Source organism: Bos taurus, chromosome 29 (assembly GCF_002263795.3).
Source record: "Bos taurus isolate L1 Dominette 01449 registration number 42190680 breed Hereford chromosome 29, ARS-UCD2.0, whole genome shotgun sequence".
In the NCBI taxonomy this organism is placed as follows: Eukaryota; Metazoa; Chordata; class Mammalia; order Artiodactyla; family Bovidae; genus Bos; species Bos taurus.
In genome coordinates, this window is record NC_037356.1 from 25,101,065 (window position 1) to 25,127,554 (window position 26,490).

A 26,490-nucleotide genomic window follows, 5' to 3' on the forward strand; every position below is an offset into this window, starting at 1 on the left:
TACTGATTTACTGCAGAGTCAATGAGTGGATGGATGGAAGAGAAAGAGAGGGGTAGATTGGTGAATGTTCAGATGGACAGGCAGATGAATACAGGGGATGGATGAATGAATTTGTTCCCCTTCACTGCCTATAACATAAAGCTCCTTAAGTCAAGATGATGATTCATGTATCTTTCAGACCAGTCTTAGCACAAGGTATCGAATGGGCACTGGTAAGTGACACTTCCCTGGGAGAACTTCCAGCAACATAGTAGCAGGACCCACTTGACCATGGATATTAAAGGGAAAGTGAAGTCGCTCAGTCGTGTCCGACTCCTAGCGACCCCATGGACTGCAGCCTACCAGGCTCCTCTGTCCATGGGATTTTCCAGGCAAGAGTACTGGAGTGGGGTGCCATTGCCTTCTCTGGATATTAAAGTGCTATTTAAAAAGACACACACACCCCCACACACAATATGCTACAGCAGCCTTGCACTAGCTCGGGAGAGTTGATTGGTTAAACTTTCAGGAAATCTGTGAGTTGGTTGTTAACCAGCCATTAGTGATAAAGGAATTATCAGAAAGAGAAATTTAAGAAAACACTCCCATTTACAGTTGCATCAAAAATAAGATACCAAAGACTGAGTTTTCACCTTTGGGCCGCACTGTTTTCTGGTTGTCCAACTTTGCATTACCAAATTAGCCTGAAATTTATTCAAAACATTCTCTGAAAGGATGAATAGGAAATGATGCGACATTCCTGATCTCCATCAGTAGATATTCCTGATCCCGATACAGTGCTGTCTTATGAGGCGATTCTGAATCCCAAGAGACCAGTTAATTCATCCATAATCACAACGACAGAATTTCAGTGACAGAAGAACCTCCAGTGATCTAACTCTAAAGTTATAGTTGAAGAAAGTTAGGATAATTTAAGTTAAACCCCTTTTATGTTATCCCCAAACTTAAATATATGGCCCTGTATGGACCTAAAAATATACAGTCAAATCAGCCATGAGATCACAATAAAATATACATGAAGCAAATAAAAATGTACTCTTTTGCATGATAAAGCTGAACTTAGAAAATGGAACATCCTGAAAAAAGAAAATATCTCATCTAAAATTGTTTAATTTAAAATTCTTTTTCTAATTTTACTGAGATTTAGTTTACATCTAATGACCTGCATATATCTAAACTGTACAATTTGATGCATTCTGATCTATACAGACCCATGAAACCACCACTACAATCAAGATAACAGACATTTCCACCAACCCCAAGAACTTCCTTGCAGCTCTTTGTAATCCATCCATCCCTCCACCACTGCTGCAAGACTAACACAGATCTGCTGTATGTCATCACAGATTCACTCAGGCTTTCTGGCCTGTATATAAACAGTATTATATATACTTTAAAATTAAATTATATAAACTTACAATTAAATTTTTAAAGGTGGTCAGAGTCAAAACTCATCACTTTCCATTCATCTTTCTACATTTTACTACTGTTTATGTTTAAACTGATTTACATCTATTATATCCCTATTACAACCTACTCCAGTACTCTTGCTATCTGTATGAGGGAAATAGTATTATGCACATTTCTTGCTGGGAAATATTGAGACCAAGAAGAGAAGGCAGCGACAGAGGATGACAGGATTGGATGGCATCACCGACTCAATGGACAGGAGTTTGAGCAAACTCCAGGAGCCTGGTGTGCTGCAAAGAGTCGGACACGACTGAGCCACTGAACAACAACTTGCGAACTCAATTCAGAGATGCTGTTTGGTAGTCTGAGGTCAGCCTCGGTAGGAGGACTGATCTTGGAAAGCAGCGAGTGCTCTCTCTCAGTTGTGAGCCCACTGTTGACCACCAGTAGGCATACACAGGTAGGGGGGGATATTCGTTATTTTTCCCTCTCCCCTTTACCCCACAAGAAGGTGGAGGGTTTTTTGTTACGTAAAATAGTGGGTATGAGTGTGCAAATTTAGGTGAGTGCTAAAAAGCTTAGCATTAGAAAGAAAGAATTCAGGGGGAGAGAGACAAGAGGTTTGCAGCTGGACAGACTGGGAAGCAGAGAAGCTGCGTGGGTGGGAGGAGGGAAGAAGCCCTGGAAACGAGATCAAGGGGGCATTTAACAAAGTTGTACATGATATAAACTCTATCCTTTGAAATCTTCAATAAAAATCTATATTCTTACCAGTGCTTTCTAGGGCAAGTGGAATCCTTAGGAAGGCCTAGAGGTGCCAAGTCCTGCGTCTCAGTGGGTGACAGGACAGGAGAGAGCCACGATTAGGTGACTCATATTCAAGAGTGAAGAGCTTTGTCCACAGGGCCAAGTGGGTGGACGGCCAGCTCTCTGTATCCCTGTGCGGCACGGAACAGGGTGTTCGTGGACAGGCACTCACTCCAGGAATGCTGGCTGACGGGCCCTCTTGGCTGCCTCATCCTCTCCTGCACAACAGTCTCTTGGATTCTGGCTTTAGTCTCCCAAATATTTATGGTCCACAAGCTGCCTCGCCCCTTCCTGCTCCTCACACAGACTCCGCCACCCACCAAGGTGTCCCAACTGGCTCAGCTCACAAAGCTCCCGGTGCCCAGGCACTGGGTCCTGGCCCTGTCTCAGCCTGACCCTGGCGATCAAAACTCACCTGACTAGTGTTCCACTCCATTCCACCATTCTGAGGTCCCAGGTACGCAACTCTGCCAGGGATGGCCTAGTGAGTCACTGTTCCCAGCCAACATTTACATTCCCAATGGGGTCATCAATACTTTACTGTCAGGATATGGATACAGGGAAAGGCAATCACACTGGCAAGTTTAGGAGAGAGGTTTTCTTTAAATGTTAAAAAGATTTTTCAGGGCCAATCAGATCACTGCAGGTGAGCGGCTTATATAAACAATACATTGTTCATTAAAATTCACAACCCCCAGGACAAACTGTGTGCATTCTTGGTAATTATTTAAGGATGCTCCTTTACCCAGGAAACCTGAGGATGATAGTTGAAGGATTTCCCCCAGGTCAGGTTTCTTGAGATTCAAGAGCCAAAACACACTGATTCATCAGGGAAAAGCAGGTCCAGAAAAGACCCCATACATGGAGGTTGGGGCAGGCTCCTTTCTTGCATCAGGGGCTGCAACTGGAGACGAGGACAAAGGAAGGTGATGGGGTTCTCCTCTGGTTCCACCTAGAGAAAGGGGGCAGGGGAACAGCTGAGCGGCCCTGGAAAATAAATGGGGTACCACATCTCCTTGCTCCTTGCTCACTTCCAAGCAGGTTTATGGTTGGCACAGGAGAAAGACAACATCCACGAATTTTTTGAATTTTGTTAGTGACCAGGAAAAAATGATGTGCCATGGTTACAAGGGTGAGGCCAGATCTGAGAGCAAATCCTGGCTGCACCTCTGAATGTACCCAAATCTAGGCAAGTCACTTAAAGGCAAGCTCAGTTTCTTCATCAGTAAAACGGAGACAGTGGTACCAAGTGCTTGTGTGTGTGCGCTTAGTCGCTCAGTCATGTCCGACTTTTTGCGACCCTGTGGAATGTAGTCTGCCAGGCTCCTCTGTCCGTGAAGATTCTCCAGGCAAGAAGACTGGAGTGGGTTGCCATGCCCTCCTCCAGGGGATCTTCCCAACCCAGGGATCGAACCCAGGTCTCCTGAACTTATATTAAGAATTGATGAGAAAAATGTGCAGCCCCTCTGAGCCCATGCACACAAGTACCCCAGGAGGGATGACAATGCTTATCAAAGAAGGTCCAGGGGCTCCCAGGTGAACCTTAGAAGGTCTGGCATCCTCAAAAACTATCAGAGCGGCATCCCATTGGGCAGAGAGGCACTAGGCCTGGCAAGGACAGCACAGTGCCACTTGTGGGAAAGTTGTGTGACAAAGGCTTTAAAAATCTCTGGAGGCAGGCAGTTCCCAGCAGTGGCTGGCATTGCTCCGCCCCAGGACACGCTGCCCTGCTCAGTCTCTGTTTAGTAGGAGTCTCCTTCCTTTCTGAGCAACTCCATGGCCAAGAGACTTGGCCACAGTGGAAGTGGTCGTTGTGCCCTGGGCTCCTCTCCAGCCCAGATGTCAGAGCTCTCAGGCCTGGGGAGTCTTGGGGTTTCTGTGTTTTGTATTTCTACAATAGGCTTTCACTAGGAAGACTACCAGATACCAAGCTGGCCCCCAGGAAAGAAGGGGCCAACCTGGCCCACAGCACAAAAGAATGATTTGCACAAAGATACTATTTATTCTACAAAGTCCTAGAAGAAAGCCCCAATTGATTCGTCTCAAGAAGAAGAATAAAGTCCTAATTACAGCTCAGCCACTGCCTCCCACCTGCGGTGCTTACAGTTTAGAAAGCTCTTCTGTAGAGACAGTCTAACCTGAGCCACCCCACAATTCTGGGGAAAAGGGGAGACTGCCACATTGCTTCTCCCCACTTGACAGATGAGGAACAGGAGAGCTGAGCCGATTAAAGCTGAGCACCAGCACGGTGGCCCAGGTGTTCTCACTCAGCCCAACCATGGGGATGTAGCTCGGCAGGAACAAACACCAGGCCAGGTTGTTGGCTGGCTGGGATGGCAGGAAGTTCTAGGACAGAAGGGGAGGGAATCCTCTTCCTAAGAAAATCGGGATTCGAATTCCGTGTCTGTCCTGTCAGACTCAGCAGCAGATGGAAATCCCCATGCAACACGTGAGAAGTGTTCACTGATGCTCAGAACCACATACCACAACTTCCTCCTACCAAAATGTCTATTTTTAACATCCTACCTCAAAAGAAATCTCTTCCCTGGGGTAGTAGGCCTAGGTCCTGGAGCTGAAAAGTCACCATAAAAATAATAACCCAAAGACACTCCCATCAATCACGCTTGGCCTGGGTGTGGTTAGACCTCTAAAGCAAAAGACACAATCATGTCCATGTACCAGCAGGGCCCGGCCTCTAATAAGCCAACACGCCTGGAGGAGGGAGGCCACGGAAGGAGCTAAAAAATACCTGGAAGGCTCCATAGACAGGTCATACGGAAAATGGCCTCCAAGTTGCATCAGAAGATAGCTTCATGCAGGGAGATTTTTCCTCCATCGTTCATGCCAACTTCATTCATACCCTTGCACGTACAGGAAGGTACAGACTACTTGCTGATCTAAGCAAACATGTTGCGGACTTATACATTTTACAATCAGGCATTCCAAGGTCAGGTACACACAGTAATCACGAGACAAATAAGGAAAACACACTCCCAGAAAATAAGCCCTTACTAAACCTTATAACATAATGTTGCCTAGAAAGCTGGGTTGGGGGAGAAGACAATAAACTACACCATTGTTTGCAGACTAAAGGAAACATAGCCAAGTGACCAGTCTGATCCACCCAGAGAACCCCTCGGCCACAAGCATCAGGGTGGCCATCAGCCTGAAGGTCACATTAATGGTCTAAGGGGGAAGGAGGCAGAAAGGAAAAGAAGTACATTTTGCCTTTTCGCTGTGTTCAAGCTCCCAAAAGGAGCCCCCAGGATCGGTGGAAAGTCACAGAAGGCAAGTGCCATCCGGTCTGAAACAGCCTGTCCAGGTTGCCCGACCAGGGCTGGCAGAGGTCAGCAGTGTCCCTGCCTGGGCCATTCCCACTCTCACAGAACGAGTGATCGCTTCCCAGACGGATCCTTTCTACAGGGAAGCCCCTGAGTACTCCCTTATACCTCTTCAGCCACTTAACAGAGGTCAGTCTCACTCCCGGTTTGCACCTGCTGAGACCCACAAGTGAGAACACAGGCCTAGGCCTGCCACACCTGTTAGCATCTTCGACCTTCCCCCGCCGCCCCCGCCAACCCCAACCCCGGGGCTGTTGCCTTTGGTTTAGGCAACTGTATCTTTTTCAGGACATCAACAATTTCTAGACAGATTCTTCCCCATCTGCTCTAAAAATACACCACTGGGTCCTCACCCTGTGAGGACACAGGAAGTACAAGGCGACAGCAAGGTGACAGCTAGCTCAGCGAAGCCTTCTGCAGATGAAAGCGCTCCTGGTCCCAGCTGGCACAAAAAACAAACTAGAGCTGTCTCCAAACACAAGCCCAGATGCAGACAGACTTCATCACCTCCCCCAGGGCCCCTGCCGGTGGCCCTCCAGGTGGCTTACCACTCTATAATGGTCGCAGGACTCCCGACTCTGGCCCCGGGCAGGAACCCACAAGTTGATGCTTATAGGCATGGCTCGACCCACAGCCCGCAGTCCCTGCAGTCCAGGGCCTGCGCCCGCCCAGGGTGTCTAGTTCAAAGCACTGCGGAGGCGTGTGAAGCCTCGAAGGTTAATTTTAGTTGAAGTCACGCTCCTGCTGTGGTCAGATTTTCTTACACAGGCCACCTCCTGAATAGTGGCCACTTGTGTTACCCCAACGCTCTGGGCGGCCCGCTGGCCCTCAGCCCCATCCTGCGGCCATTTTCCCCGCCTCCAGTTCCCCCATGGCATGCACTTTGCCCTCCAAAGTAATCAGACTGTGTTTCTATTTTCATGACACACTCGAGGGAAAGAGATCACAGTTCCTTTTGCTGTCCCAGACACACGAACCTGGGGACTCGCTCCCCTCTCACTCAGGCCTGGCAAAGGCTGAGGGTTGAACAGACTTCACTTGAACCGGGCGGCACAAGGGAAGAAGCCTGATGCTTCAGCTTTTGCAGAGGGGTTTTGAAAACCTTTCTTTAAACCATTAGTTGCGTGGTACCCTCGGGTGTGTTTTCTTCTTCCTGACATTGTTTTTGTCAAAGAAGGCACAAGCATGCCTGCCTTTCTATCTCTTCTAAAAGGCTGATGGACAGAAATCTGCATGTTTCTACCCAGAGATCTTGCTCCTGCAAAGGAAAAGTGTGAGCCTTCATTCAAATTTGCAGAGGTTTTGAAAAGGCTACTGGGCATGTGCAGGGCCCTTGGATTCCAGATTTCAATAAGCGGAGGCTTCAGGAGGAAGGTCCCTAGAAGTTTTTCAGGCACGGCTCACTTCCTGTTAAGTCTAGCAATTGAGACCTGGGAGCTCACCAAAACTTCTGTGCTCAAATTGCCTGTTAGACTCAATCCTGACTTGCTCTTTAGATCACCTGTTTTCAGTGGGGACAGGACCATAAAAAGGCTATGGAAAAATTAAGCAAATCTAGAGTGGCCTACCAGTCTCCCAGCTGACCCCACAGCCTATAACTTTGCAGCAAAATGTTGGTGTGCGGTGTCTGAAGCAAATATTAAGGCCATGCGCAGAAACTGCTCTGTGTAGGATGCAATGAAATGTCTTTCCCCACTTGAGGGCTACCTATTACACTCCCATGGCGTCCTATGCCCCTCTCTCCGAAGACTCACTATGCTTGTATTGATTACTTCATTCATTCAAGTACTCACTGAGCACATACTCTGCAGCAAGTATCCCCTCTAGGTTGGGAGGAGGCAGCAGTAAGAATACTCTATGGGGCTTTTTTCTACGGAGGACAAGAACTGGGAGAGACACTCGACAATAAACTAATCAGCAAGTTAGTATCAGAGAACAATGCTATAAAGAATGCTATAAAGAAAACACAGAGATGAGAATTCCCTGAGAGTCCAGTGGGGAGGACTTTGTGCTTCCACTGCCAGGGGCGTGGGTTCAACCTCTGGTCTGAGAACTAAGATCCAGCAAGCCTCAAGGCACAGCCAAAAAAAGAGAAAAAATGCAACAGAGACTGAATGGTGACAGATGGAGTGACGCTATGGCAGGGAACTCAAGAATGGCCTCCCTAAGGAACGGACATTGAAATCAAGACCTAACCGCAAAACGGCAGCGATCCTGCAAAGTCTCAGGGCAGCAGTTGTCCCAGACCAGCAGTATCAGCATCACCTGGGAACCTGTCAGAAATGCAGCTTCTCAGCGCCCAGTCCAGGCCTCCTGAGTCAGAGACGCTGAGGTTGGGCCCCAATGGTCTGGACTTGAACAAGCTCTCCAGGTGATTCTCATGCAACTGCGGTCTGGGACCCACGGATCTAGAGGACGAGCATTCTAGGTGGAGAACTCTAAAAAGACAGAAATCTGTGGGTTTGCCCCTGGCTGGAATCCCCAGCCACCAGCCCAGTGCCTAGCACATAGTAGGAATTCACTATTTTTGACTTCTTGCTGAGTTTTAAGCCCCAGCACCCTGGAACACCCCCCCCCCCCGCCCGCCCCCAAATAACAGAAAGATATGAATCACAAAAGTGTTAAATTCCTAAAACTTCAGCCAAAGTACTTAAAAAGAAATAGAGGAAGTCATTTAGAATTCCAGGTGGCCAGGGGGAAGCTTTCCGTAATGCCTGAAATGCCAGCTGCTAATATCAACTCTTCCCAATTTAATAAACCTTGGCATCACAAAGTTGGCAATTAGATTTCCTGTAAAAGGCTAAATGCGGCGGCCTTCTGCTTCCTGGATTCTATATTTCAGTAAGAAAGGCATTAGTGTGTGGCAGCTGGGATAATCATTTAATTGATCTTTTCCATCTATGGAAGTCTCCCTTCCCTGCTTCAGCCCACTGACTTGTAAATCAATGTCACCTTCATTGTAAACATGAAAAGGCAGGAAAAAACACCCCCTCCCCAAACCAAATAGGAGTCGGTTTCCTAATGGAGAACTGAGGCTCTAAATGGGTGCTGCCGTTTCGCCCCCTCTGGCCTCCTCCTGGGCCACCCACACAGCTGCACGCAGGCCAATGGGAGCTCCAGTGACATGCAAAGCAGGAGACCAGGCACTTCCTATGGTAGGGATTCCTCAACAGAAAGGGCGTGATTCCCACTCAGTCAGACCCAGTTCAAGTCTCCAAACTGAACCATATTTCTAAAGCATCTAGAAAGGCATTTGGCATGTAGGAACAGTTCAGTAAATCACTTTTCTCCTCAATCATGCTATATGTAATTTTACTCATTCATTCAACAAATATTTATCAAAGACCCACTATAGTACTCTTGCCTGGAGAATCCCACGGACAGAGGAATCTGTCAGGCTACACTCCATAGGGTCGGAAAGAGTCAGACATGACTGAAGTGACTTAACACATCACTTAATATATATAATGTATTATACACACACACACACACACACACACACACACACTTACTGGGGATAGAATGACGATCAAAACAGACATTGGAACTTCTTGTCTTGAGAGAGTGACAGGCATTAATCAAATAAAGATATCAACTAAAAATAAAGAAAAAGATTCAGAGGGCACTTGTGGCAAATGCTATAAAGATGAGTGCATGGCACATGAGCCTATGATGGAAAAATCGGACCTGTCTAGAGTTTATTAAAATACAGATGCCTGGATCCCAGGTAGGCATCTAAATCAATCTCAGGACATGGGGCCGAGGCACAAGGGTGTTTAATAAGTTTCACAGGGATTTCTCACTGCTGGAGTGGGAGGTTTCAGATAAGCAAGGGAGGAAGGCTAAAATGATCCATGTGGTAATTGATTTGAATTGGAAGCTCTATATAAATTATAAACTATTTTTAGTTTATAAACTAAATAACGGTTTAGAGTTTCAATACAACTGCATCTGTTTACAATAGCCAGGACATGGAAGCAACTTAGATGTCCATTGGCAGATAAATGGATAAGAAAACTGTGCTACATATACACAATGGAATATTACTCAGCCATTAAGAAGAATGCATTTCAATCAGTTCTAATGAGGTGGATGAAACTGGAGCCTATTATACAGAGTGAAGTAAGCTAGAAAGAAAAACACCAATACAGTATACTAATGCATATATATGGAATTTAGAAAGATGGTAATAATGACCCTATATGCAAGACATCAAAAGAGACACAGATGTAAAGAACAGTCTTTTGGACTCTGTGGGAGAAGGCCAAGGTTGGGATGATCTGAGAGAATAGCACTGAAACATGTATATTATCATATGTGAAACAGATCGCCAGCCCAGGTATGATGCATGAGACAGGGTGCTCAGGGCCAGTGTACTGGGATGACCCAGAGGGATGGGATGGGGAGGGAGGTGGGAGGGGGGTTCAGGATGGGGAACATACGTACACTCATGGCTGATTCATGTCAATGTATGCCAAACACCACTACAATATTATAAAGTAATCACCCCCCAATTAAAATAAATAAATTAATTTAAATAAAAAAATACAACTACATACTGACCTATATGTCAATAGTATATTGTTATAAATTGCTGCTGCTGCTGCTGCTGCTAAGTCACTTCAGTCGTGTCCGACTCTGTGTGACCCCATAGATGGCAGCCCACCAGGCTCCCCCATCCCTGGGATTCTCCAGGCAAGAACACAGGAATGGATTGCCATTTCCTTCTCCAATGCGTGAAAGTGAAGTCGCTCACTCGTGTCTGACTCTTCACGACCCCATGGACTGCAGCCTACCAGGCTCCTCCGTCCATGGGATTCTCCAGGCAAGAGTACTGGAGTGGGTTGCCATTGCCTTCTCCTTGTTATAAACTAATGTTTATCTTAACTTAGATACAGTATCTATAGACACATGGATTAGTAGGCACACATTTATTTCCTTGTTTCTAAAGGATCTAAAACCAAAGATATCCCAATAGCAACAAGCACATACAGTGTCCATATCCTGGTTTTTCATACCATATACCTACAATATAAGGAGCCACAGTTCCTTGGAGAAATGGCTGATTATCTTGGAATGCAATAGAAAATATTCAAGATAGGCCTGGAGTATATTATAGTGCCAGAAAGGAAGGATATGTCCCTACACCAAAAACACGTGGATGGGGTTTGTCACCAGGACCCAGGAGCTAAATGGAAGCACCTAATGGCCAATGCTGGAACAACTGACCAACAAGAGTAAGGAAGCATTGGATTAAAACACAAAGTAATAAACAAATATCCAGGAGTCCACATGCGTGTGTCCATGGAATTTTCCAGGCAAGAATACTGGAGTGGGTAGCCATTCCCTTCTCCAGGGGATCTTCTAGACCCAGGGATTGAACTCAGGTCTCTCACATTGCAGGCAGATTCTTTACCATCTGAGGCACCAAGGAAGCCTGAGAAATAAAAGACTGAATAAATAAATAAATGAATGGAGAGAAGAGAAAAATCTCCCATGCAAAGAGAATTACAAATAACTTATGTCAATATTCTGTTCTCAAGGGGGTGCAACATGCACTGCCACTCCTTTTAAGCGTGGGCTGCACAAAAAGAACAATATGGAAAGGGTGGGGAAGAGTACCTTTTTGGAAAACCTGACAAAGACCAACCCAGAAGGATGAGCAAAGTCAACCTCTACACCTGTCAGTCATGTTGACAGCAGGTGCCCTGACAGAGGGTGGTGAGGGTGGCCCTTGACCTCTGTGGTCTTTCTCCCCAAAACCCACAGTGTGGGTCTCATCATGAGAAAAGCATCAGAGTGATCTCAATTGGGAGGGGGCCCCTTTACCAAATATTTCACCAGTACTCCTCCAAACTGTCAGGGTCATCCAAAACAAGGGAAGTTTGAGAAAGTGTCACAGCCGAGAAAAGCCTAAGGAGACACGGCAACTAAATGCAATGAGGTGTTCTGGATGGGGTCTAGAAAAAATAAAAGACATCAAATTAAACAAAGAAAAAACCTTAAGAAATCTGAATAAAATGCAGACTTTAGTTAATGATAATGTTTTAATATTGGCTCATTAATTGCAGCAAATGAACTCTAGTGATATATTGTTAAAAGCAGGACAAACTGGGTGTGGAGTATACGGCAAGTCTCTGTGCTATCTTCCCAGCTTTTCTGAAAATTAAAATCTACTTTAAAAGTTCATGTAAGAAGATAAAATTCAAGGCTCCACAACTGACTATGCTGCCAGGTTTGAAAACTGAACTTTGAAACACCCATGGATAGATTATGGATTTAGCCATGTCAAGGGCAGAATGCCTTGCCTGAAGTTAAACCTGGGGCTTCTTCCCTCATAGCTCAGTCGGTAAAGAATCTGCCTGCAGTACAGCAGACCTGGGTTTGATCCCTGGATCGGGAAGATCCTCTGGAGAAGGAAATGGTAACCCACTCCAGTATTCTTGCCTGGAGAATCCCATGGACAGAGGAGCCTAACAGGCTACAGTCCAGGGGTTCGAAAGAGTCGGACACAACTTAGCGACTAAACCACAAAGTTAAACTTAGGATCACAAAATTTCAGAAACATAATTTATACACACTCACACTCTATTCACGTATGCCATGTATATAAAGTCTATGCTTCCCTTATTATATACAAGAAACTTCCTGCAAGGGTGAATTTCCTAGAATGCTCATTAGTAACTGTTAAGGATAAAAGGACTTAACAAAAAAAGGGGGCCATTCAAAACTCCAGGTTTTGCTTTGATCCTTTCAAAAGGGCCATGAAAGAACTATTTGTGCCCAAAGAATGTGTTGGGAATCTCCTAGTTAACAACCCTGGGCCCCAACCCAAAAGATCCCATTTGTTCTTAAAAAAAGATTCTGCATTTGATTCTTCCTCACCTTTAAAAGGAGGAATCAAAATGCCTGAGGTTCTCTCAAGTTTACCAGATCAAAATATGATGTGAGACGTTGTAATAAACAACGTAATTAGAATACACCATATCCTAAGATCTTCAGTAAGTAAAAAAGTCTCCGAAGTGCATTTAATTCACAGTGGCCCCATGATTTGAGATTTTTAAGAGGGGAAAAAACCATCCTTCCTATGATTGGAAACACAAGCCAGCTTTCACCAGCAGTAGGTGGCAGCATTTCTGTTTTTCTGGGCTACATTCTACATAATTGTACCAACTAACAGACAATTACAAGACAAGGGTTTTTCAAGGCCCTACTGCATATCCCATGTTTTCCATTAAAGGATACACTCTTTCTACAGATCACTTTTGCCAGAGATAACAAAATCACATCTCTCTCTTTTTTAAAAAAACAAAAGAAAAAAAAATAAAGTGACAAATTAATTTCCGCCAACATAATACAACTAATTCAATCATGTTGTACTGGCCATCTGCTTCACAGATGCAAATCTAACTGCATTTTCTACTGCCTCATAACTTGCTTAATTCTGTTAGCTCTGGTGACCCTGCTTTTGTGAGCATTTCTTAATGGGACCGTCCCTGGAAGCTTCTAGACAAGGAATTGGCTGAGCCAGAGAAGTGTTTCTCCAAGCAGCAGCAGTGACGGAGCCCCTCCGGCTGGCTGCCCATCAGCAAATGAAGCTTTAAACAGGGCAGCCAAGACGGACAGAGTTTCAGCTGCACTAAACTGGATAACGGGTACCAGGGAGCACTTCCTATATGTCAGGCACTAAGACCTTGACAGGTATTTGTCGTTTAATCATCACAATCTGAGTTAGTAACTCATAAGGCACCTGCGGTTTGGAGAGATTAACACACTTACTCAAGGTCTCAAAACAGAGCCTGTGAGATCTGACAGCCCATCCCACAGGCTAGTATGCAGGTCGCTCAGCATGACAAGGGACTTCCCTGGTGGCTCAGATGGTAAAGCATCTGCCTACAATTTGGGTGACCTGGGTTTGATCCCTGGGTTGGGAAGATCCTCTGGAGAAGGAAATGGCAACACACTCCGGTACTCTTACCTGGAAAAGTCCATGGATGGAGGAGCCTAGTAGGCTGCAATCGAAGGGGTCGCAAAGAGTCGGACACGACTGAGCGACTTCACTTCACTTCACTTCAGCATGACAAAGTGGTCTGCCTCTAAGCCAGAGGCACCAAAGGAAGCCTGGGACAAATGTGCAAAATGCAGGATTTCAAAGAAATCCTGGAGAGCCAGCTGCAAGACCTTCCCTGATCCATCGGATAGAGAATATAAAGAGATTAAAAAGCAGACAAACAGGATCTGGAGAAGGAGGCTACAACTTCAGAACTCTGTGTTATAAACACATGCTGTACCCACTACTCAAATCTGGGTCGGGGTGCTTCAGTGGAGTTCCTGGGGAGCCCAAGATGAACATGCCTGCAGTTCGGGATGTTGTGCTCTGAGATCCAGCTCTTGCCCTGAGAATCCAGAGGGAGTGAGGGTATGCCTGACGCTTTCTGTGACGGAGTCAGGAGATGATTACAGGCTGATATTAGCCTGCAGCCCCCACTGCTAGGAGCTTCCCTGGTAGCTCAGATGGAAAAGGATCTGCCTGGAATGCAGGAGACCTTGGTTCAATCCCTGGGTCAGGAAGATCCCCTGGAAAAGGGAATGGCTACCCACTCTAGCAGTCTTTCCTGGAGAATTCCACAGAGGGTTCATGGGGTTGCAAAGTGTAGAACATGACTGAGCAATTAACACTTTTCACTTTCACCCACTGCTGGGACAAGAGATTTGGTGTTTTCTTGGAGGAAGCACACACAAGGGTTCATCTGGGGTCCTACAAAATGGCCCTTGAAGTGCTCCACAAAAGAAAGACATAGCTTTCAAGAGCAGGCAGTGAGCTCAGAAAGGACCAAAGGACCCATGGAGTAAGGACCTTTCTTCTCTGCCTCCCTCCTGGGGGGTGGAGGAGGGTGGACTGCTTTCACTCTTCCTCTGCAGGCGCCTGGATTCACGTTCAGGCTTTGATTAATATTGGGATAAAGAAGTTGTGGTACATATGTACAATGGAATATTACTCAGCCATAAAAAGGAACACATTTGAGTCAGTTCCCATGAGGTAAATGAACCTAGAGCCTACTGCTCAGCATGAAGTAAGTCAGAAAGGGAAAAACAAATGGCACCCCACTCCAGTACTCTCACCTGGAGAATCCCATGGACGGAGGAGCCCGGTAGGCTGCAGTCCATGGGGTCACTCAGAGTCGGACAGGACTGAGCGACTTCACTTTCACTTTCCACCTTCATGCATTGGAGAAGGAAATGGCAACCCACTCCAGTATTCTTGCCTGGAGAATCCCAGGGACAGGGGAGCCTGGTGGGCTGCTGTCTGTGGGGTCGCACAGAGTCAGACACGACTGAAGAGACTTAGCAGCAGCAGCAGCAATGCATATATATGGAATCTAGAAAGATGGTAGTGATGAGCCTATCTGCTGGGTAGCAATGGAGATGCAGACACAGAGCACAGACTTGCGGGCACAGTAGGGAAAGGAGAGGGTGGGGTGAATTGAGAGAGTAGCATCAAAACATACACGTTACCACATGGAAAATAGATAGCCAGTGGGAATTTGCTGTGTGATGCAGGGAGCTCAAACCCAGTGCTCTCTGACAACCTAGAGGGGTGGGATGGGGTGGGAGGGAGGTTCAAGAGGGAGGGGACATATGTATAACTATGGCTGATTCATGTTGATGTATGGCAGAAACCAACACAATAGTGTAAATTAATTATCCTCCAGTTAAAAATAAATACATTAAAAATATTAGACGGGGTATTCTAATTTCTCATCTGAGACCGTCTTTGCAAATTAGTTGACCACAGGACTGTCTGTAAAAATGAACAGAATGGTCAGGGGCTATGACAGCTTTCATCCCATGGCAGGAAAAAAAAGAAAACTCACAGGCTTTGTCCACAATCCATGCATGATATTTATCCAATATGCTGGTTACATGAGCAGTGCAGAGTCCCCTGGGGAGTTTTTAAAAAAAACCCAGATGCCCACATCCCACCTCCAAGGAGTGATTCAGTAGGTTTGAATAACCCAAACACCTGCCTTTCTTTTCAAAGTTCTCTAGAGAATTCTGATGCCCTGGCAGGACTGAGAACTATCAGATCATGCTTTACATACAGATTGCCTCTGAAAGGAAGAAAGAAGAGCATTTCATCAACACCCAAGTTACTTCTTAATATTTAGAAAATCTGCATAACACGGTTATTAAGTATGTCCTGCAAAAGAAGGTTTCTAACACTGCTTTTTCTCATCTCAAAATATTAGCAAGTGGTGGCATACAAAACCAATATGAGGGAGGTAGGGGAGGGAAGGACTGGGAGCCTGGGATTACTGACTTCTATTTTTAAAAATATATTGTCATATATAACATATGCAGAAAAGCAATCAAAGCAAGTTTTAAGCTCTGGAACACATTTTTACAAGATGAACATGCTTTAGGGCTATCCCCAGAATAAGAATCACAACAGATGATGGGTCCCTGAAGCTCCTTCCTTTCCCCTCTGTTACTAACCTCCCTCACCCCTTACCCTAACTTCTGTGTGCTTGATCGCTCAGTTGTGTCCAACTCTTTGTTATCCCATGGACTGCAGCCCGCCAGGCTCCTCGGTCCATGGGATTTTTGAGGCAACAATCCTGGATTGGGTTGCCATTTCCTCTTCCAGGGGATCTTCCCGACCTAGGGATTGAACCTAAGTCTCCTGTATCTCCTGTACTGCAGGCAGATTTTTTACCCTCTGAGCCATCCTAACTTCTAACTCCACAGATAAACAATTGCACTTTTCTTTGATAACCTGAATGGCTTTTTCAAGGACAGAATGCCCTCTGCTAATTAAGTTTACTTCAAACGATACAAATAGAATTCACTGTTCCCAGAAAAAAAAAAAAGATATGAAAATATTATAATCAATTCTCCACCCCCTCCCCAGAAATGAATCTTCACTTTAAAGATCAGAGAACGGAGATACAGAGATGTTATTTGCTTAAGGTCCAGCAGTTAACAAGAAGCAAGGCTGAAACTCAACTCAGGTCTTCCACTTTCAAAGACCAGGTACTTAACCACTACACCTTCCTCCTTCTAAGAGTCGCCATTAACATGTTATAGCAATCAAGATGTTCTTTTCCCCTGGTCCCAGGCCTGATCATGTTTCAATGTTTAGGGTGAAGACGTACAGGTGCTTGGGATGAAAGAGATCTGATGACACCAGAGATGACTGGTGCAGGACCATTTCCTCCTCAGCACTTCAATGTCATGGCCACGAAGAAAGAGTTATCACAAACCACGTAATATCCCTTTGATGGAGAAACAGAATTCAGGAAAGGAATATTTTCCAATGAGAAGTTCACTGGAGAATTCAGCCAGCTACAGAACACACTAGGTTATAAAGCCAGAAGGAATCTCGCCTGACATTTGAGGGCCTTGTTTATTTTCATCTAAGGGTGTGGGAAAGAAACTCCATGAAGATGGAACGCTGTGACTACCCAGGCAAATTCAGCATGAACACACTTTTAAAAATCGCATGTTCAATCAAGTACTTAACTCCAAGCGACTGACCTATCAGGGGACAAAATAAATAAATAAAACCCTCCGGGGTGACACTCCCAGTTCAGAAATCAGACACGCATGGCTTCATGGAAATTATCCAGGCTTTGAAGCCAGGCAGAAGTCGGTTTGAATCCTGGCTCTGTCGCTTACCGACTGACCTGGTGGCTCTGGCAAGCAATTTACCTTGAGACACTCAGCATTCTCTTCTGTGAAATGGAGGTGCGAATACCCCAGTTTAGAGGGCTGCTGCGGGAATGAGAGGTCCCCTGGGGAAAGTCACAGCCACCAGAACACAGAACTCCCTCAACGTTCCGCAGCTCCTCTTTCTGAAGAACCTAGCTAAACACAGTTAGATGTTTCAAATAAATGGACAGAGACAACCAGATAAGGAAAGGCGGCTCCCGGCACATGAAATTTTAATGTCAGCGACAGTTCAGGTTTGGGTCTAGTCAATAGGAACCATAAATAGCTGTCACCTAATGGCCATGTCCTCTTGAAAATGGGTTATTCGTCTGAGTCGGTCTCCCAGAGGACAGCTGCAAATACCATCAATACTGGCACCAAGCAACAGCCTTATTTATAGCCAAGGGACAGATTCCAAAGATAGAAGAGGTCATGGAGGCTGAAACCCCTTCTCCGAACTCCCAAATTCCTAGAGGACTGAGAGGTGAGGCTGGAGAGCAGGTCTTACAGGAGTGTCTGAACACAGTGGGAAATTATCCATAAGAGTGAGAAAAACTGAAAAGGAAGGAGAGGTTTGGAAAGAAATCAGCAGCCATGAGAGGAGGAATCATGGGTGATGCTACGTAAGCCTGGAGCTGCTAAGTCAGTCACGACCCTTTGCGAGACTTGCCCCCCAATCTCTCGGCCAACACCTAACTTAAAAAGTGGAAGCCCTCTCAAAATCTATCAGCATGTTCAAGGAGGGCCAGAAAGCCTGCCCTTGGCCACACCTGCCATTGAAAGCCCTCTCTAGTGCCTACAGAGTCAACTCTCAAAGTCTAAATTTGACTTTCAAGAACTGTTACTTAAGCCTCTGCTCCTGATTTTCCAGTCTTCCCCTTGAATTTAGTCCAGTGCCACCACTGGCAATTTCTTATAGAGAACCACCTCTTTCTAGCCTCTGGGTCCTTGATCCTGCAGCAGGAATGCACAGGCTTCACACATTGGAATCCCGTGCATTTCTCAAAGACCAGTTGATTCAAATACCACTCTTCCCCCTAAAAATTTTCCTTAGGCTTTCCATCTAGGTTCTTAAGGGTCTTGACTCCTACTTTACATTTGAAGGGCTCTGAGGGCAGGAGTTATGATCTTTATCTCCATATTTCTTTGCAAGTTGAGTGCCAGTAAGTTTTTGTTGGATAGATGAGTGGATGGATGAAAGGACAGAAGGAAGAATGGAAATGATGGATGAAGAACATGAACAGGAACATGACTTAGAACAGCGGGGAACATGATGGCCATTTGTCCACAATGTCATTTGTCATTCAGTCGTTTGCCAAGAAATGGAATGTCCTGATTATCACAATATTCTGATTAAGGAAGTGCTTCCCTCCCTGAATACTGTTCACAGATTTGATCACTGGTAACTGACTACCTCAGTTCAGTTCAGTTGCTCAGTCGTATTCGACTCTTTGCAACCCCATGAACCGCAGCACTCCAGGCCTCCCTGTCCATCACCAACTCCGTGAGTTTACTCAAACTCACGTCCATTGAGTCAGTGATGCCATCCAACTATCTCATCCTCTGTTGTCCCCTTCTCTTCCCACCCTCAATCTTTCCCAGCATCAGGGTCTTTTCCAATGAGTCAGTTCTTCACATCAGGTGGCCAAAGTATTGGAGTTTCAGCTTCATCATCAGTCCTTCCAATATTCAGGATTGATCTCCTTTAGCATGGACTGATTGGATCTCCTTGCAGTCCAAGGGACTCTCTAGAGTCTTCTCCAACACCATAGTTCAAAGTGAAGTGAAAGTGAACTCACTCAGTCGTGTCCGACTCTTTGCGACCCCATGGACTGTAGCCCACCAGGCTCCTCCGCCCATAGGATTCTCCAGGCAAGAATACTGGAGTGGGTTGCCATTTCCTTCTCCAGGGGATCTTCCCGACCCAGGGATCAAACCCAGGTCTCCTGCATTGCAGGCAGACGCTTTAACCTCTGAGCCACCAGGGAAGCCCCAAAAGCATCAATTGATTACCTCAAGATGGGCATAAAATCTACCTTGCATTTCAAATGCAATAAACAAGACTGTCATTTCTTGATGACTCACGAAGCACCTGGATATCTTGCAAGACTCAGGCTTAGGAATCTCAATGGCCATTGCACTGGGGTGTGAGAGAGATGGTTTGCACAGCACTGATTAAAAAAAGAATCCTAGACAATTAGACATAAGTTGGCTGAAACCATAATTGAAAATAAGTGTTTTTTCGACAATCCCTTCTTCACTAGAGTCTTACAAAGCTAGGATGACCATTACAAACTTTCCACCAGATAACCCTACAAAGCAGCAGAGAGGTGAAGAAATCCACCCACCCACATCACCCTGAAGTGCATGTCGGGCTCCTCCCCTCAGACCCGACCAGCAGACCTGAACTCAGAACATCAACAGTGGAAGTCATTAAGCACTTGGCCACAGATGACATCAAAACATCTCACCCTTGTCTCACACTTCATCCCCCCCTCCCCTCCTCCAAGTTCTTCTGACCTTTGCCAAATGTTCCTAGATGAGGCCCATGCTTGTTTGATCATTTCCCAATTCCACCAGCCACAGATGGGGAGAGGCAGAGGAAGCACACGCCAAACCAGTCAGGCTGCTATTATTTTTAACGTGGCTCCTGGGTGCTCGCAGGCAGAAGAACCGGTTCTGCTGTACACAGTTTCTCCACTGCCAAAGCCAGGAGAAGCACTCTGGGCTTCCTGGGCCTGTGGGCCTCCGCCACTAGGGTGTTTCCAAGTAGTCATTGGGCAGCTCTCGCTCTCATCAGGCACTTTCCCGAGCCAGGACGCTCTGTGTGTGCACTCAGTTGGGTCCGACTTTTTGTGACCCATGGACTGGAGTCCACCAGGTTCCTGGGTCCATGGGATCTTCCTGGCAAGAATACTGGAGTGGGCTGCCGTTTCCTCCTCCAGGGGATCTTCCCGACCCAGGGATTGAACCTGCGTCTCTTGAGTCTCCTGCATCGGCAGGTGGATTCTTTACCACGAGCCATCTGGGAAGCCAGGGCACTCTGCTTCCTCCCAATTAATTATAGGCAGCACCTCTGAGTCCTCACTGAATCTTCTGAGGCAGGGATTACTACTCCTGGTACAGAGAAGGACACGCTAAGAGGTAAGAGACTCACCTGAGCTGCGCAGGGTTTGAATCCACATCTGTCCTCATCAAGAAGCTATGCTCCCACTCTTTCTCACTGCCAAGTGCTCCCTTGTCCTCTGCCCCCATCCCAAACTGAGCTGCTGTGGCAACTTCTACAACTAGGGAGGGGCATGAAAGGGTGAGCTGATATTCACCAGAGGACATGGGCCCCTGCTTGGGACAGGTGCCCCCTACTTAAGGCACTCTGTGTGGTCAGAGGCTCCATCCGAGTGCAATAGATATACTCTGATTCTACTGCAGAGCTCTGATAGATGCCCACCTGGGAGCTGGCTGGTGCCAAGAACCAACAGAAGGGAATGTACTGCAGAAATATTAACCTTGGCAGTCTCCTGCCACGGTAAACCGCTGGCTGAGCTTTAATGTAATCATGCACCAGAGCAGAAACATCTGTATTGCTGGTTAAAATAAACCCCAGTCTGGAATGCACAACTGTCTTTGCACAAGGACATGACAAACCCGGAGAGAAATGGAAAGGATGCCATTCGCTGCGATCACAATGACTGTTTAGAACCAACAGAGGACAGGCCTGCTCACCTCTGTGCTCCAGTCAGGCTTACTAGCTTCTATCAGATGAAGACATGTACTAAATTTGAGCAACCCAGGCTTTCCCAGCTGGCTTATTAGTGTGGGAGAGCAAAAGTCCTGCAAACTGCCCATCCCCACCGACCCTCTCTTGTCCCCACAAAAGCATTTCCCAGGATGAACACACACTAGGCGGGCACAATGAGGCCTAACTGCTTTGTTAAGTATTCTGAATAAATCATTCATCCAAGCCAAAATTAAAGCATGGACATACCCTTAGTTTAAAAGATATAATGATAAGAAATCAGTCTACAGATCACAGGGGTCAGGGGAGGCCCCAGCAGTGCCATAAAGTTGCTGTAAAAGTGTGACATCTTCTGTGCTAGGTGGCCTTCCTCAAAACACAAACGGCACACAGCCTCCCGGAACTGGAAGTAGAGTCAGTTGTAGAGTTGGAAGCCCTCCTGCCTGATCTCCCTCTGCCTTGATACAAAAATCCACTGCCAAGTTTATCTAAACTCTCAACTCCTAAGGAGGCTATCTGACACTGCCTCGAGAGCTCTTCCTTTTGTTAAATTTTGGTTTTGCTTGCTGGGGTAGAAGCCCAGGGATGAATCCTTCCAGCCCTTCAAGGAAAGAAGGTGGCATAATAAGTCTTCCGTGAGTCTACATATAATGAAAGTGTTTCAACTTCCCCTGAACAGTCTGTAGAACAAAGCTGCAGTCCTTTCCCACTTGGCTGTTCTCCAGACAGACGGTGATGATGGACAATGATGACGATGACTATTAAAAGAAAAACAATTATCTTAACTCTCATCTACTCAGCCCTACTGTGTGACCTAACACTATAAGATGCTCTTGACAGGTACTTAGGCTGAAATCCTCACAGTTGCAATAGTTTGGGACTATTATTCTGTCCATTTTACATTTTGAAGAAATTGAAACTCAACAGGTGACATAACTTGCTCAAGGCCATACAGTTAAGTAAGGAAAGGGGTCAGGATTCAAATTCGGACAGACTCGCTGCCCTCTGTCGTCATGTCCAAAGAGGGCGCCAGCCCAGCCGCATCCTTCCAGTGGTCCATGATGTGGGCTACTGATGTCATACTGCCATGAGTGGAGCCTGAAGCCAATTTTCTCTACTGGGAAAGACAAGGACCCCGAGCAGCCCTGTTGGCAACCTACCTGGGGAGAGGGAAGCCATAAAGGGGGAAGAGGAACAGGAAAGTGGGAGGTGGAGAAGACAACCTGTTTACCATTTAACAATCTGGCAGGATGCTTGGAGGAGACTCAGCAAAGTTCTCAGCAAAGGGAGAGGGTGGGAGCAAAAGCCTTCTCCCCACAGCAGGGGAAGGCTGGCTGGAAAGCTGCTTGCTGGGAGACCCAACAGGTACAGGGAGCAGAGGGCCAGTGTGCTGACCAGAGTCAGGGGCAGGGTCCCTCATCACAGCCGTCTTTGTGTCTGCCTTTCTGTACCCTCCACGCTGGATGGGACCCTGCGGTTGCCAAACTGGTTGGACTAAGCCACAGGCAGCAAAGATGACCCATCTGGCTGCTGTATCCCTGATCAAAGCTGACTCATTTCAAAGGCGAACTGTCAGCAACCTGGGAGATTGCAATCGGACAAGGAAAAATAAATTGGAAGCTTACTTCAGGGGTTAAAACTCAAACCCCCCTGAAAAAATAAAAGTTCTCTCTTGTGCTTCTGAAATTCTCAGGCCTAAGAACTCCATGAAGAAATGTATTGGACACTAACTAAAGAATACTTTGGGTCCTGAAGTAAGATCCCAGCGTTCATCTGGCCTCAAGCTTTGTCCAGAATGGGGGAATATTTTGCAGCTGCAAGCTTACAGAAATGACCCAAGGCTAGAGTCTGGGATCCCACGTGTTTGGAGATTCCAACTCTGCTTCCACACAGCCTTACGTTTTAATCACAGTACAATGGAAGCACAAAGAAGTTCCAAAGAAAATACACACACATCTGTGCATGCACATACACACAAACCTATGCTAAGGTTAAGATCGGGCTTCCCTGATGGCTCAGTGGTAAAACTGAATTTTGAAACACCCATGGATAGACTATGGATTTAGACATGTCAAGGGCAGAATGCCTCGCCTAAAGTTAAACCTGGGGCTTCTTCCCTCAGAGCTCAGTCAGTAAAAAAATCCACCTGCTGATGCAGGAGACATGGGTTTGATCCCTGGGTCAGGAAGATCCCCTGGAGAAAGAAGTGGCAATCCATGCCAGTATTCTTACCTCGGAAATCTCATGGAAAGAGGAGCCTGGCAGACTATAGTCCATGGGGTCCCAAGATAGTTGGACATGAGAAGGGCACAGCAAATCACTCCAGTATTCTTGCCTGGAGAATTCTAAGGACAGAGGAGCCTGGTGGGCTACAGTCCACAGGGTCGCAAAGAATCGGACATGACTGAGCGATTAACTTTCACTTTAGCAACTAAAGACCACAACAAACAAGCTTAAGATCAGCTCAGGGCCTGGATTTTCAGAGTAAAACCATTTGGTCAGGAGAGGAATTTACTACGCCGGTCACAGGGTATCTACCTAGAAATGAGAAGAACTGATTTACCTTTATACGATCGAGGAAACGGGAACGTTTCTTGTTTCTCAAACCCTGGGGATTTAAGAATAGCGAAGATCTCTAAGATGTGTTTAGGAGGGAGCAGCAAGCCGGAGCTCTCTTTCCTTTTGTGAGGCTGTGGGCCATCCACTAAGTGCTGGAACATCCAGAGGACCTCACAAAACCCCACTGGGCTTATCCAAAGTGGGCCCGGTGCCACTGTCTGTACAGAACCGCCAGCGAGCACAACACACTCAATTCCGGCCGAGGGGAACTTGGGTCAGGCTGTGGGGAGGACAGAGGAGCAGCAGGGTGAAGGGGAGGGTGCTGGGGTGGGGACATTATAAAACCATCACCTGTGTCCCTTCTGCATCAAGCAAAGTGTGTCAATTCAGTACAAGATGAGGGTCTCCCCTGTGCTCTGAAAAGCCGCCAAGATACGCTCCTCTATCCAAGTCTGAGGCCCTGGGCAGAAACCCAGGGGTGAGGAGTTCAAACAATTTCTCCATCAAGTTACTCTCCTGAAAAGACGGGTGTTCCAGCCTTCTCTTGACTGCTCCGTCCACACACTCGAGTCCACATGAAGTCAAGTCTCTCAGGGCTCTGGGGCCCTCGTCAATATGTGTGGAACAAGGCAAGGAGGAGACAAAGAAAGGGTCTGAAGGCACCCACAACCTGCTCTCTTCCTGCTACCGCTGTGTCTAGGACTGTGCTCCCTTAACCGTTTTCAGATGCTCTGCAGGAGGAAAAAGCAAATGCTGGGCTGTCCTGGCCAAGGCAAGGGCCAGACCTGCTGAAGCTCCGGGGGATCCCCAGGTCCCCGTGTCCCTCACACCAGTTCAGATGTCTGGTCAGCTGCAGCATGCCACCTAGCTAGGCTGGTCTTCAGAGACTGGGCAGGGCAACTGATGCCAAATCGTAAGCTTCTGCCCACGCTGGGACCCCTTGTAGGATTTGCTCTACTTACCTGGCATTGCTGCTGCTTAGCAGAGTTTTGGTGACAGGGACAGAACATGGAGTGTTTGTAGAATGGATTCAGTGAAGATATGTAATCCAGAGGGCTCTCTTTACTCTCCCCCTTACCTCTAAGTCCTATAAAAATGTTCTCCTCTGGTTTCCCCAAATATGAGGGCCAAGGATCCCCAAGGATCTTGAAGGTGTAACAGTAGGGTCTCTGAGAGTTCACAAGAGCATAAGAATGCTTCCAATCAACCAAGAGAAAGAGGATAAGACTGTCCCATTTGCCACAGGGTGGGCCTTCAATAACTGCTCAAGTTGATCCATGTCATTCCCCTTCTAAGACGTTCAATCTTACTGCATGACCTGAACAGGAAGTCCCAACTCTTGTGTGACCTTGGCCAAGTTTTTCAGGGGCCCAAGCCTGTGCTCACCTCTCTAGTCTGGAGGAGATGAGTGAGTGCTGAAAGGGTTAAAAGAACACCAGCAAGGGTAGTCCCAGGACTTCAGATCCACGGATTTGGGGATACACTTTCAGGAACCCATAGATAAATGGGAGGCAGTCAGGTGTACTGGAAAAGCTACAGGCTTTGAAGTCAGTTAAACCTAGACTTAAAAATTCACTTCCACCATTCACTTGGTAACCTCAGGCAAGTTGCTTAAGATATATGAATCTCAGTTTGTCTTCTATATGTGCAATGGGCATCATGTGAAAGGAGCTTCAGGATAACCTTTAAAGCACCCAACACAGTGCTTGGACAGAGTGAGTTCTGAACCCCAAAGCCCTTTGCAAGAAGCCCCCTTCACTTTCTAGTAACCCCCACACATGCACGAAGCACCCTCTGCCCACATCCCTCTAAAACCATTTTCCCACAGCAGAGGAGACTGGCAGTGAGATTTCAAACCAGATTTACGAAAACTCATAACTAGAAGATTAAAATTCCAAATGTCATCTGGATAAGATGGGCCAGATGCTTGGAGAATTGCAAAAGCCTCGAGCTTCCCTGCACCGGCAGAGAAGTGGGAGTTGTGGAGGAGCTCGTGTCAGAGGGTTTCACTGATTGAGAAGCAGTGCACTCCCATCTGTGATGGCAAAGGAGAGACGCATCTTCAGGACTGGGTGGGGGCACTGCAGCTGTGAGATGAGCTCAAACACCAGCACGTGGTGTTCGGTGAGGGCTTTTATTCACTGGGAGACAACCGTGACCCAGGGTTGGCTCACTGGCCCTTCTCTTGGGCAGCATCTGGAATGTGTCTCTGTCTACCCTGAGGCTGTTGGGGACCAGAGAGAGGGGTTCAGACCAGGGCCACTAGGAGAGAAAACCCTAGAAGGCTGAGTCATTTGGACCAGGTACACACCAACTGACTGCAGCTGGTCAGCACCACCTCCCACCACTCCCAAATAGCAGAAAAGGGAAGGTGAGCCCAACTTTCCAGAACTCCTACCATATGTATGCTAACCACATACATGACTTCACTGAGTCCTTCCGACCACTGGATGGGGGGCTGCACTGTATCCCTACTCTGTAGAGAAGCCCGGTGCTCAGGGGAGCTGAACGGGCCCATAGTCCTATAACTCCCCAAAAGAGGAGCAGAGCAGGAATTTAAACCAAGTATTTCTGAACTGAAAATACATCCACTGTCCAAGCACTGGCTCCGTTCAAGTAGAACTGTCATACCTCATGGCCCATTTCCACAGAAGCTGGCCCACTCCCACTGACTACCCTGATCACAGAAGCTCAGGTAGGAAGTTAAATCAAATCATCAATGTCATTGTCAAAGCATTTAAAAAAAAAAGTATAAGAGAAAGAGAGAATGGCTTGTATTGGAATGTTGATCCTGGGCCATAGTCTAAGATCAGAACAATCAGTGAGTGAAGGGAAAATGCTTTTCAGAAGGAATCGGCTTCACCAACCAAAATGAAACCTACAATCACCTGCAGGAACAGATAGGTAAAGAGTTCACCATCTTTG

At 46.6% G+C, this 26,490-nt stretch overlaps 1 protein-coding gene across 7 annotated transcripts in view; it reads right to left on the reverse strand.

Moving 5' to 3' along the window:
• NAV2 (neuron navigator 2) overlaps positions 1-26,490 on the reverse strand; it is a 423,973-nt gene that overhangs the window by 300,045 nt on the left and 97,438 nt on the right. Inside the window, exon 1 of one of the 7 annotated variants that reach the window (XM_059883050.1) lies at positions 6,107-7,869. The exons of 5 other annotated variants lie outside the window; for them this stretch is intronic. In XM_059883050.1, coding sequence (XP_059739033.1) covers positions 6,107-6,178 — 72 coding nt within the window. In that variant the 5' untranslated portion in view covers positions 6,179-7,869. Of the gene's footprint in view, positions 1-6,106; positions 7,870-26,490 lie in introns of those variants that run through there. One more of the 7 variants, XM_059883052.1, reaches the window with a different exon arrangement.